Here is a 14582-nt window from a genome sequence, read left to right as displayed (position 1 = left end):
TTATTTAAAAATCACCACATACATGTGTGTGTATGTGTATATAAATATGCCTTTCACCATAATATAATAATTTATCATGCACGCAATAACTGATTAATGATATTTATCGAAAAATGTTATAAATATGCGTGCAAAATATATTAGATATGCAATATTCATATGTACAAGTATAGAGCATTATTAAGAGACGAGAAATATTATACTACATATTTTATGTAAGTATAGCTTATATTTCACTTAATTTTTATTTTATATATTTATTTTAATTCTAATACTTCATAAATTATATTATAATTAATAAAATTTTAAATTATACTATGAAATTAAAGCTCGATTTGTTCTTTTTATTAATTACCTGAAATTAAAGGATAAATGAACAAATCAAGTTTTGGTTTTTTATGTAATTTATAAAAGCAACAATAATAATTTATGAAGTATTAAAATAAAATTAAAATATATAAAATAATGAAAAAAACACTGACATGAATGAATTGTAAGCATGATCACATATTGTATATACTCCCTCTGTCTCCAAAATAAGTTCCTCTTTGGGGCTCTTCGGGGACGGGGGTTTTAAGGAAAAATGGTAAAGTGAATTGATAATGGAGAAAAATTTATTATAATTAGTATTGAGAGTGGTGAAAATGTGAAAAAATGTTATAATTAGTATTGAGAGTGGTGAAAAAGTGAAAAGTAAGAATAAATAAATTATTATTAGTGGTGGGATAGTTGTCCAAAATGAAAAGAAAGAAAGAAAAACTTATTTGGGAACGTCCCAAAAAAAAAAGAGGAACTTATTTCAGGGACGGACGGAGTATATTGTACGTAGCATAACCTCTATTAAGAGATGGGGTAGGTCAAATATCTATTTATCCAAAACATGAAATTGTCATCCAATAATATTACTGCAACTTATAATAATTGTAATACTGTTAATATTTCCTTTTCAAATTATAACAAAATAATATTCGTTTCAAGTCTTATCAGAAGTGTCGAGTAGTCTAATTTTGGTACTTTAAATTTATATAATAATAATTAATAATGAATAAGGATAATTAATTATTGTTCAAAACTCGGAATTTTTGTCTTCAAACTGCTAGGAAATAAATGGCATCCTTGAGAAACCCAATCTCTCATTATGAGACCCTAACAACTAGACATGACTACAAAATTTAATGCTCTACAACGATTAAAAAATTTACTCGACTTCCCGGCCTTTTTCTTATATATTTGTTCAAATTTACACAAAAGTGAATTATATAGATATAGATATATATATAAGGGTTCAAGATTTTAAATACCACCATTTAAAAATGATATCTTTCTTAGCCCCTCTTTAAAAACAACTCTTTTGTATACCAAAATAAATTAAAAGACTAAAATACCCTTTACGGTCCCCACCACTTTAATTTTCGCGCAATATGACACGTGCCCACGATCGTGTTTACTATCGTGGGCACGATGGGCATGATCGTGTCCACCATCGTGCCCATCGTGGACACGATGGTGGACACGATCGTGGGCCCCATCGTGATCATGATCGTGGGCACGTGTAATGTTGCGTGAAAATTAAAGTGGTGGGGACCGTAAATGGTATTTTAGTCTTTTAATTTATTTTAATATATAAAAGAGTTGTTTTTAAAGAGGGGCTAAAAAATATATCACTTTTAAAAGGTGGTATTTTTTTATAAGTTTACTCATATATATATATATATATATAAGGGCATATATATATATAGGGGCGCGCTCCAGTGAGACCTCATATTTTTCATGAAACACTAGGACAATGAATAAGACATATAATACTAATGAACAAAACGTATATCTAATGAACAAGATGTATATACTGATGAAAAATAAAATTTAAAAAATTCGTAATGAATAAGACATATATACTGATGAACATGGCAGTATATACTGATGAACAATGCAGTATATACTGATGAATAACAAAATTTAAAATATTCTGCTCCCTCCAAGATTCGAACCCTACGAAAAAAAAATCACCCTCCAGATACAATATCAGCCATAGGATTGATAAAATAAACGCATCGGATCGTGCCCTAGATCTAACTAAAATTAGAGGGTCTCATTGGAACGGCCCCCTATATATATATCCACGGATTTTATTATTTTGTACATAATTAGCCTATGATATACATGAGATATATCAATCATTCTGAGTCAAAATGTTCACTTAATTCTAGCATCAAAACAAATAATTAATCCTTTAATTTTGTATATCTCGACAAGGTAAATTGATTCATAATTTATCTATTTATTCGAAATGCATTTTGGCGCCGAAATCATAAATAAATTGAAAAAAAAAATAGATTCTAAATTAGGCATTCCTTCCACCATTTAATTGGATAAATGATTATATCTGCATGTACTATAGCTCATCATCCATCTCCAACTATGATTTTGGAAACCAATTCTTTTTTCTTCCCTCGCAAATTTTTTTTTTTGAAAATAATTAATAATAAGACTATGGTACATATGTACTAGTAGGTAATTAATTTGAAATGTAGTTGAAAAGAAAAGAAAATACTAAAACGAAATTTAATTTGAAAAAAAAAAGAAGAAGAAAAATGCATGGACAATGATGACGTAGCCGTGCAATGATAGCCTCAACTTTAAATGCGTTTGACAGTGGGACTCTCCTATGCATGTACATCAGGTACTGCTCAGGCTTCATCTTTGTATTTGTATCTTTCCACCTCTCTCTGCCCTCCTACTGTGTGTTGTATATATATATACACCTTATATATCTATACAAATTAATCATGTTGCATTAATTTATTTCAACCCATTATGTTCAAGACATTCTTTAGATAACATTGAGGTAGGTGGCCTAAAAAAAGGTTGTAAATGGGTCGAACTACAGCATAATTTTCGGATATGTGTTCGATAAAAATTCGTTTAGTGTTAGGATAGGGGAATCGACTTTGAGCTTCATTTATTGATATATATATAGAAATAAAATTTTTGAGGATCTAAAATTGAAATATGTAATTATAAATTTTAATAAAAGTCAGATAGGTTGCTTAAGCTCCATCCAGCTCTAGCACTAGTAATTTGGGTGGGTTAAATGGAAAAGTACATATATAGATAACAATTCATGAATAATGAAATAATTTAGCAAATACGTGTTATTTTTCCAGACTTAAATACACTTTGTATAAGAACGAATGTTTAGATTTAAAAATATATTTAGAATACATTCGACAAGTTAAATTTCATGAACTTGCTGTTACTCTATTGGACTCTATTAGCATAATTATAAAATTAGATCACGAATTTTAAAAAAAATTATGTTGTTTATTTATTGAGTGGAGAAAGGGGCCACAAATAAAGTAAAATAGGAAAAGTTAATTAAATTAGTGAATTGACAATGTGGCCCACATGTTAATAAGTGGAGAAAGAGACTCACAAATTATTACTAAAAATAGATTATGACAATTTTTTGTAAACGTACCAAAATGAAAAATTAGGACAACATTTCGTGGATGGGGAGAGTATTTTAAAATAATTTATTGAAAACATAAATTCTCCTGTCAGACACATGTGCAGGTGAGATGGGTCGGGTCGAGGTTGGGGAGCGGGTCTAAGCACGAGTCGGGGCAGATTTAGTCGCGGGTCGTGGGTATGCGCTGAATAATTAAAGTAATTATTGTTGTAATAAAAAGTAATACATATATTTTTGAAACATTACTTTTCTTTATAATAATAATTAGTGTTTGTTACAATAATAATTACTTGACCAAAAGTAATTCATGAAATTTTTCTCCTGTCCGACACATGTGCCCTTCGCTGCTTTACTAGTAATGAATTATTCGAATTAATTATTATTATGATGAAAAGTAATAATTGACATGAAGAAAAGTAATGTTTTTAAAACATTAGATTTCTTTATATCAATATTTTTTTTTATAACAATAACCACTACAAAAAAATCGTTGATTACCGACGGCGAAATGCCGTCGGTAACAAAAGACGGCCGCCGGTAAATAGTGTTACCGGCGGCGATAACGGCGGCAATCTCCCGCCGCTAAACGGTTCGTCGGCAACGAAAATAACGGCGGCGAACATCCGCCGTCGGCAGTTAACGGCGGCGATGCCGCCGGAATTGTCGCCGTTAAACGGCGGAGCCTAGCCGGAGAATTAGCGGCGGCAGCCATCGCCGCTAGTTACCGAGGGCGATTTTGCCGTCGGTAGAGAGCCACCGGAGTCCGGCAGTCCCTGCCGGAAAACTAGCGACGGCGATTACCGCCGCTAACTAGCGGCGGCAAAACGCCGTCGATAACAGGCTACCGTCGTCCGGTGGTTCTTTGCCGGAGGATGGCCGGGTATTTACCGAGGGCAAAAGCCGTCGGTAACTACCGACGGCGTTTTGCCGACGGTAATATTTTTAATTTTATTTTTTTATTTTATTTTATTTTATTTATTTATTTGATTGTATATTGTATATCCACAATTTATTTCCGTATTTATACGGTATTGCATACTTTAGACGAACTTCCCAGTCGGCGACCCGACTTCCCAGTGGGTCACCCATCTTGCTTGTGCTCTGTGTCAAGCACGCTTAACTTTGAAATTCTTTTCGAGTGATCACCAGTACAGAACACTCGTATTATTGATATATCTACATCTATTAATTCATTTAAATGCTATATACTCACTCATATAATTATAATCTTTGAATATGTGGAGATAATACCTGAAATATGTTGTTAATTAGTGATCGAGTTCGTTTCGGTCCTTATTTTTATCATCGGTAAAATATTTAATTAATATTTAATAATTAATTAATTAATTAATTATTTTTATTTTTTTTAACATTAATACACCAAAAGTGTTTTAATTTGGTTATTATAATGTGATTTGAATTTATTTGTTTATGTTAAATGCAATCATCATCATCATTGCCATAAATATATAAAACATATATAGTTTTAATAATTAAAGCACTTGAAATATATAGTTCAATAAAACATAAATTTGAAAAGAAAGTGCAAATGTAATTTTGTTTGAAAACATAAATATATAGTTTTAATAATTCTAAGCATCATCATCATCATCATCATCATCATCATCATCATCGGCATCAGGCCCTGGAGGTGGCTGAGCATTATACATCCTCATAAACGCCTCCAATTGAGCCATGCGGTCCTGCATCTGTTGGCGTGCTGCTTGCTCTGCCGCCATGCGCTCCTCCATCTGTTGGCGTTGTGCTTGCTCTGCCGCCATGCGGTCCTCCATCTGTTGGCGTTGTGCTTGCTCTGCCGCCAATCGCTCCTCCAGCGTGGAGATCCGTGTCTCATAAAGCTGCTGAGACACCGCAGAACTGCCCGTGCTGCGGATAGACCCCCTACTAGCCTGACTCTGCCCGGCACTCCCGACGTCGTAGATCCGTGACCTATCCAGATGCACCACCTCCAAATACACCTCGTCTAGCCGGTCCTGTCGTCCTGTGGCAGCGGCCAGTTGATGAACCTCCGCCTAATTCATACATAACAATGCATAATTGTTAGAAAATAAATACATTCACTAGATATTTGAATAAACTTAAACACTTACGTCAATTCTTGCATCTCTCAGAGACGTAAAACTTCCGTCGGGGTACATGTGGAGGCGGAGGAAGGTGGCATAGTTCGGTGAATCCTGGGAAAAATCAGGCTCCAAGCCCTGTAGATGCATTTATATAAGATAAATAATTTATATTAGTGAAGATATTAATATAATTTACATACCATATACTGCTGCAGGATACGAGTCGACTGGGACCCGCCCACGTGCCTACTGATCCCTGTACCCTCCCCATCGGGCTCGGACATCCGGTTGGCACGTGCTCGATTTGAAACAGCCTCAACCTCGGGCTGATGCCAGTAATCCCGGAGTTCAGTCCAAAAATCGGGAGTCATCTAGACGGGTCTAGACATCTCTCTCCCTTGGCGGGTACACTGCTTGAGCTCTTTCTTATATTCGCTCATCATGTCGGAGTACCTTTTGCGGGCGTTTGTCTCCCACATTTTCCTCACGTCACGCTCATCGGCGGGCTGCCACATAAAATCTTTCTGTTGAAAGAAAGAGAATTAATTTAATATCAAACATTTTAACAATTTAATATGATATATTTATATGTATTATAAATTTAATTGTACCTGTAATTCATCAAAAAAATTATCCTTCATCGCCGGGGGCGTCAACTTCCATGTGTACCCGCCTGGGTTATTAAACATCTTAAATGTGCGCGTGCAAGCTTTGGACAGGCCACTGGGCTCCAACAAAACACTGTGTACAAATTATTTTATCACTTAATCATGGTGTACGGGAAACAATAATTTAAACTAAAATACTTACCCAGTCGTAGGATGCCTCTGAAATACCGTCCTCCCATCAGGTGCCTTAACCTCTCTCTCTCTAATAGCGGCAGCTGTAGGGCCCCTAGGCCTTCTAGCCCGTGAACTACTAGAAGCCTGGGGAGTCTCGGGAGTCCCAGAAATATGCGTCCCAGACCCATCAGATGTATCTGCTGTAGCTTCTGGCGCATTAACGCCAGATCGCCTCCCAAATCCCAAGAAACCTCGTGAGGTAGACATGATGCCTGTTGCATACAATTAAATTAACAAATATATAGTGAAACATAACATTAACAGTAACTAACAAACATAACAAATTTGCAATCAAATTCAACCAAAATGTGCATTTACATTTATTCATAAGCATCACTACTATCATCATCACTATCGTTAGATGTCAACGGGGGATCATCGTCTTCTGCTTTATCGTCATCTTCAATCTCAACGACTCCACCGAGGGGATGAAGGAGAAGTGGTTGTTCAATGCCTACACTTGTGTGAGTAGGCATAATAGTAACAACTTCTTCTTGAAATGGTTGATCTAATGTTGATGTAGATGCTGCAGTAGACACTTCAACCTTTGATCTTGCGTTGACTTTGCATGCTGACCACCAATTTTTCTTTGATTGGTTCGTACTGGGATAGGGACAGTAAAACACTTGAACTACTTGACTCGCCAAAACAAAGGGATCATATTTCTTATATCTTCGTGTGTGGTTCAGTGAAACTAACTTGAAGTCTGTATCAATAGAAGTTCCCTGAGCCGACAAGTCAAACCATTCACAGTTGAACAAGACTGTCTGCTTAATTGGATACCCCGGATACTCCAGCACGCAAACCTCTTGCAGACGCCCATAAAAGTCTAGCACATCTCTATCACTACCATAGACCGAGCCTTTTATGCAAACGCCACTGTTCACAGTCGCACTCTCTCTATCATGATCAGTTGTGTGAAACCTGTAGCCATTCACGAAATAGCCGGAGTATGTTTCAATCTCCCTTAATGGTCCAGCTGCAAGCGACCTAATATAAGGGTTCAACTCGTCGTTACAAGGACGACAAACCTGTTTCACACAAATATCATTTAAGTTTGCTAGCCAATTTTAGAGTAAGTAAATGTATATTTAACATAAATTTATCGTCTCTTACGTAATGGCTAAACCACACAATAAACTCGTTGTGAAACGCGACTTCAAACTCTGCATCAGTCATGTAAGGATTTGCATATCGTTTTTCCTCCTCGAAGATCCTTGGATACAAAGAATCAAATAAATATGTTAACACTTATATATGATGAACACTTCTTATACGTAAATTGAACGAGAATACTCACTTGCTATATGTCTCTGCAACCTCTGCACAATTGCTCAATATATACATGTGTGCAGCAAGCCATTCGCGCTCATCCATGTATCTCTTCGTCCCTCGGCCAAGTGAACGCCCAATAGGTTTGAATATGGCGAGACAAAGAGGATCATCATTTTCAGCAACGGGCATCTCAATATTGCGAGGCAAAGTTGTCCACTTTGTAGATATTTGATCTTCAAAGTAAAACGAAGAGAAGGTTGACATTTCTGCAAGTAAGTATGCATTGGCGATGGACCCCTCAACCTTGGCTTTGTTTTTTATATGATTTTTTAATGTCCTCAAATATCTTTCAAAAGGATACATCCACCGATATTGCACTGGACCAGCCAATCGTGCCTCATCTGCCAAATGAACTGGTAGGTGCTCCATTGAATCAAATAAACTAGGAGGGAAGATACACTCAAGTTTGCAAAGAGTAACAGCTATCTTCTCACTCAGTATTCTCATGTCATATATGGCCACGTTGCGGGATGTTAATTCTCTGAAGAAGAAACTTAACTCTGTAATTGCCTCCCAAACATTCTTAGGAAGAAGTTCTTTAAATGCAACAGGCAGAAGGATTTGCATGAACACGTGACAGTCGTGACTTTTCATGTTGTGCATCTTCAGGGCGTTCATGTCAACGCATCTACTAATATTTGACACGTACCCATCGGGAAACTTAAGACTCTTGATCCATTGAAGTAAGATCTTCTTCTCTTCCCTGTCAAGCGTATAACATGCTTTCGGATACCCTCGAGTTCCATCCACTTTCTTCAACTCTTTCCGCTTGCAGAAGGTGTTCAATTCTTCTCTAGATTTTTCTGTATCTTTTGTCTTCCCCTTCACATTCAGGACAGTATTAAACACGTTATCAAACACATTTTTCTCAATGTGCATGACATCCAGATTATGTCGAATCAAAAGATGTCTCCAATAGGGTAGATCCCAAAATATGCTTTTCTTTTTCCACCCTACATCTTGATATTTGGCGAGTTGAGCGTTCCTGCCATCGAAGTCTTCGGTAACCTTCACGAAGCCTAACCCCTCGATTTGATTCAAGATTTGTATTCCTGATCTTTGTTCTGGTGGACCAACATTGCATGTCTTATTCCTCAAGAATGAAGTTTTGTTTCTCCTAAACACATGGTTAGGAGGTAAGAACTTCCGATGATTATCAAACCACGATTGTTTTCCACTCATCGGCAAAGTGAATGCTTCTGTATTCTCCATGCAATGTGGACATGCCAATTTCCCAGCTGTACCCCACCCAGACAACATAGCGTACGCTGGAAAATTACTGATAGTCCATATCAGAGCTGCTCGCATCTGAAAATTTTGCTTCAACGATATGTCGTAAGTGTTCACACCAACCTCCCACAGAGATTTTAACTCGTGTATCAATGGCTGTAAGAATACGTCCAACTTCATCTTTGGGTTTGATGGGCCAGGCACGAGGATTGTGAGGAACATGAATTGTTCTTTCATGCACAACCACGGAGGCAGGTTATACGGCGTGACAATAACTGGCCAAGAAGAATATTGACGCCCTGATTGTGCAAATGGGGCAAAACCATCTGTAGAGAGGCCCAATCTCACATTTCTGATCTTCTCGGCGAATCCAGGTTAGACTGAATTCAAATGTTTCCATGCCGGAGAGTCGGCCGGGTGGCGCATTATCCCATCGTCTGTGGAGGTCGCATGCCACCGCATATGTTCAGCAGTTGCAGGAGATGCAAACAATCTCTGCAATCGGGGCGTCAAGGGAAAATAGTGCATCTGTTTGGCGGGCACTTGTTTCTTTCTACGACTCCCAGATGCACGCAAGCTGTCCTTATATCGTGATTGGTCACAGAACATACAACTATGTAGCTCACTAGTTTCCCCCCAATACAACATGCAGTTATTAACACAGCAATCGATCTTCTCTACTGGCAAACCCAAACCACGTAGATTTCTTTTCGTACTATAGAAGTCTTCTGGACAGTTGTTACCCTCTGGTAAAGCAGCTTTCATCATCGAAGACATCTGATTGTAAGTTCTCTCTGACATGTGGCTTTCAGTCTTTATGCTCATGAATTGAGTCATCCAACTTAATTGTGTGTACGTGTCACATCCTGCGTACAATGGAGTATCCGCTGCATCCAACATGTTATAAATCTGTTGAGCGTCATTATTGGGCGGCTGCTCCAGATTTGGAGGATCTTGATAATTACTAGGTCCAGCATGGTCATGCACCATCCTTTCGTAGTTATTGTATAATCCATCATCCTCATTCATTATAGCATGTTCTCTCGGCATATATAGCGGTGCTTCCCCGTGACAAACCCAAACTTTGTAATTCAGGACAAATCCACGCCTACTAACATGTTTTCTGACCGTAGGTACATCTAAATACGCTTGATTCTTGCACTTCTTACACGGGCACCTAATGTTACCTTGTCCATCTGTGTACGCCGTTTGATTGAACGCCACTCAAGGAAAAACTCAAGCCCCGTATCAAATGCAGTACGATCATTGTATCTCGCGTACATCCACGTACGATTATCACTCATTCTTGCAAATTCTAATTGAAAAAAACAAATAAAATATAATAAATTACTTGAAATCTAACAAAATTTCGACAGCATAACCCCACTATCCTAACTACCAAGTGCTCGACTCTACCAGCAACTATAGTGACCATAGTGGTCCTAATTTACTAAGCCTATACTAGGTCTACCCGGCCCCCCAATGTCGAAGCAATAATACAATACAAATAAAAGCAATAAAAATCATGGTAATTAAATTAAAAACAATCATTTGATGGGAGAAGATCCTTAAGAAATAATCAATTTCTATCCCAAATGGAGAAGATCCTTAAGAAATTGATTAAATCTATCCCACAATATTATCCAACATATATAAATTATTCTAACAAACAACTTAAACTAAATTGATTAAAATTAATATAATTTAAAATTAATCATGCTTCATAATTTAAAACTAAACTAACAACATATACTAATTGATTAATATAATTTAAAATTAGAGCATCCGCATTGGGGGTTCCTTGATAGCCTATTTGATAGTCTACTTGATAGTGGTTGTGTTATTGAGTAGGTAGTGCTGCATTGGGGTTCCTTGATAGCCTACTTGATTTTTTTAGTTTTTAAAGAGGAGAGAGAAATTTTTAAAGAGGAGAAGAGAATTAAAAAAAAAGAAAGAAAAAAAAAGAAAATCACTCGAGCATACTCGAAAACTCGAGTAGCACTCGAGTAGCTCCTCCCTGCATCGCCTACTCGAGTGCAATACTCAAGTTCGAGTAAGGCATCGAGGATGCCGATGCCAATGCTCTTAATCATGCTTCAATTGATATAATTTAAAATTAAATTCATGCTTCATATAATTTATTTATAAACAAAGCCAATTATAAATTAATTATTAACTATATATAACAAATAAATCTATTTAATTAACATATAAATACATAAATAATTAAATAAATAATTAAACAAGAGAGCGTACGGTGGTGGTTTCCGGCGGGTGTCGTGAAGAAAGCGGCGAAACGAAATCGTCGAACTAAAATAAATTAATAATATAAGTCAAAATTTAAAAATTATATATATATATATATATATATATATATATATATATAGAGAGAGAGAGAGAGAGAGAGAGAAAGAGAGTTACCTGGGCGGCTGGGCACGGCGGCGGGGTTCGGCGGCGGTGGTCGGCGGGTGGAAGCAGCAGGCAGCAGCAGCAGGGGCGAAGCGGCGGGGGGGTGGGGGGATCTGTTCTGCGCAAAAGTGAAAAAATAAATCTATTTAATTAACATATAAATACATAAATAATTAAATAAATAATTAAACAAGAGAGCGTACGGTGGTGGTTTCCGGCGGGTGTCGTGAAGAAAGCGGCGAAACGAAATTGTCGAACTAAAATAAATTAATAATATAAGTCAAAATTTAAAAATTATATATATATATATATATATATATATATATAGAGAGAGAGAGAGAGAGAGAGAAAGAGAGTTACCTGGGCGGCTGGGCACGGCGGCGGGGTTCGGCGGCGGCTGTCGGCGGCGGTGGTCGGCTGGTGGAAGCAGCAGGCAGCAGCAGCAGGGGCGAAGCGGCGGGGGGGTGGGGGGATCTGTTCTGCGCAAAAGTGAAAAAAGGAGGTTACGCGTGCCCTAATATTGGCCATTACCGACGGCAATTGCCGCCGCTAGCTAGCGACGACATAAACGCCGTCGGTAATTGTGTAAATTTAATGTTTTATTATATATTCGAAACTTATCGGCGGCGTCGCCGTCGCTAGTTAACGGCGGCGAGTTTGCCGTCGGTAACTGGCCGGTAATTTCGAAAGCTCGGGTCGCCTGGAATGCCGCCGCCGTGCCGCCGTTAATTACCGACGGCAAAATCGCCGCCGGTAATTTTCGCCGGTAATTACGCGTTTTTTTGTAGTGAACTACTTTAGTTCACAAAAATAATCCACAATTCGTCTCAGCTCCGATCCGATTCGTTTTTTATGCACTTAATCTCATAAGATTATGAGACCAACTCTATTGAAAATCATCAGTATCACAAAATTCATAATAATTAATTAAGGTTGGAAGCAAAATGCAAATATAGTCATGGAGGATATGTAGGGGGCCATCTTGATTTTGGTCCTTTTTAAGCATTTTTGTTCCAATAGTTCTTTTCTCAATGATTTTGGGTCCCATATATACTTTATATGTGTTACTGTACATTATATATCATTCATTCTTTTCTTGGTTCTAATTTATTTCTAATTAATATATATTGTCAAAGTTATTTAGAGAAAGAAATTGCACTGCGGATGGGTTTTACAATTCCTTGAAGATTTTGTTTAATAAATATTTCGTCGGTCCCAAATTCAATCGATTAAAAAACTTGAACACAGATGTTAAAAAATAAATAATTTATAATAAAATAGGATAGAGAAAATAATTTTTTTGAGGATATATATTTGTCCAAAAAATAGGAGAGAAACAAATAAGGGATGATTATATGTGAAGTACAATAACATTTTGTGTAAATAATGAATTATGTGAAGATATTTAATATATATTGACTTTTCATTTTAGGAAGTGATTTATTGAAATAGAACATCAAAATAAGGAAACATGGTTTATTAAATTAGGACGGAGTGAGCAATATTTTCTCCATCTCAAAAATATGTCAATTTTTCTTTTTCACCCGTTCCACAAGAATATACACAACCTATTTTTAAGCATGATTCTACCATGGACCCCTTATTTTTCATACTTTATCAATCTCTCCACTCCACTTACAAAACACTCCATTAATATTTATAAAATTCGTATAGACCAAACCAAATATACTTTACACCCAACTCACACATACTTAATATTTCTTTCGTCTCATAAAAATATGAATAATTCGTCATTTTGAGACATCTTATAAAAACATGAACATTTTTATTTTTGTACACTATTCTCTTATTTTTTATCCCTCTTTTTCATACTTATTCACAAAAAAATTATCATGGCCCATCACTAATTTTAATTTCTTCAATTAATTCATTACTCTAACAATACATTATAAACTATAAAGTGTGACCCATTTTCATTTACAATAACTTTCAATTAATATTTTTTAATACTCGTGTTAGTCTCAATTATTCATATTTTTGTGAAAAAATGTACATATGTGTGTGTATACGTGTACGTAGCATATATATTATTGGTGCACGAGTTTCATTGATCTGATCTATGATCAGAAAGAATTAAAAAAGAACAAACATGAAGAGTCCATTTTGTATTAGGGGGTAGGGGGTAGGGGTAGGTGGTTGGTGTTATTATGTTAGGTCAGCGAATGTTACTGGGAGAGAGAAGATTGGCTCTTCCCCTCTGCTAAGAAATCCTCTAATTGTTCCTTCTTTTTCTTTTCTCTCTTTTTCTTCTTTTACTGAAAGTTTGGAAATTTCTTCAACTCTCGTTTTGTGCAAATAATAAAGAAGAGTTGCAAATTATGACTCACTCGTTGTGACGTGCTCAACTCAGCTATAAATTACCAATTTTTCATAAATGTTTAGTATCACATGAAATTCAAACTCACAATAATTGTTAAAAAATATAAATAATTAGTGCGTCTAAGAAAATCAACAGTCATAGGATACTATATACGATAACTTTATGCAGCCATAAATGACTGTCCATAAACTAATTAAATAAACAATAAATCTATGCAGCCACATTGTGAGCACCCACACACTAATATAAAAAGGATAATCTTAATTTATTTAATTTATTTTTTTAAATAAAAATAAGATTTAATTATTTTATTATATTCTCTACATTGTACTTATTTTTTTAAATTTTTTTTTGCATTTTTTATTTTTATTTATTTTTTAATAAAAATAAAAAAGTTATCAAAAAATAGCAAAAAAATTACTATAATGTAGAGAATATGATAAAATAACTAAATCTTATTTTTATTTTAAAAAATAAGTTAAATAAATTAAATTATTTTCTACTTAAGTAAATTGTGGGTAGCCACAATGTGGCTGTTTAGCATTACTCTTAAATAAATATACTCCCTCCGTCCCGGCTTTTGGTATCCAGTTGAGAACGGCACGTGTTTTAATAAAGTGATTGATGTGTTGTGAGTGGAATAAGGGTCTCATATTTTATGTGAGAGTTAAAATAATTAAAGTGAAGTTAGAGTCCCACCTACTTTTACCAAAAATAGAAATTGATACTAAAATGTGGGACGGCCAAAAAAGGAAAGTTGGATATAAAATACATAGGCTTCTGTTGGTTTGCTTCTTCTCTTTTCATGACCAAGCTGATGGACTTCTGGCTGATTGCAATATACAAGAAGATATCATCTCTAGGTATAGGCT

General features: G+C 35.9%; 1 protein-coding gene across 1 annotated transcript; it reads right to left on the bottom strand.

The window, feature by feature from the left end:
* Window positions 1-4923: 4923 nt before the first annotated feature.
* LOC130998196 (uncharacterized) lies at window positions 4924-5924 on the bottom strand. The gene is made up of 3 exons (XM_057923626.1): window positions 5754-5924; window positions 5581-5688; window positions 4924-5502 (listed from the first exon to the last, which is right to left on the bottom strand). Exons 1-3 carry the CDS (start codon window positions 5922-5924, stop codon window positions 5062-5064), a joined length of 720 nt encoding a protein of 239 aa, XP_057779609.1. The 3' UTR covers window positions 4924-5061.
* Between the last annotated feature and the right edge of the window lie 8658 nt (window positions 5925-14582).

The sequence above is a fragment of the Salvia miltiorrhiza genome, chromosome 8, assembly GCF_028751815.1.
Source record: "Salvia miltiorrhiza cultivar Shanhuang (shh) chromosome 8, IMPLAD_Smil_shh, whole genome shotgun sequence".
NCBI classification, from domain to species: Eukaryota; Viridiplantae; Streptophyta; class Magnoliopsida; order Lamiales; family Lamiaceae; genus Salvia; species Salvia miltiorrhiza.
The sequence above is the reverse complement of the archived record's forward strand: the minus strand, read 5'-3'. Positions and strand labels throughout refer to the sequence as shown.

Coding starts and splice junctions, on each gene's coding strand:
- LOC130998196 (XM_057923626.1), bottom strand. CDS start 5,924: ATGACTCCCGATTTTTGGACTGAACTCCGGGATTACTGGCATCAGCCC. Junction 5,689..5,753: donor GTATCCTGCAGCAGTATATG/GTATGTAAATTA, acceptor ATGCATCTACAG/GGCTTGGAGCCTGATTTTTC. Junction 5,503..5,580: donor TGAGAGATGCAAGAATTGAC/GTAAGTGTTTAA, acceptor TGTATGAATTAG/GCGGAGGTTCATCAACTGGC.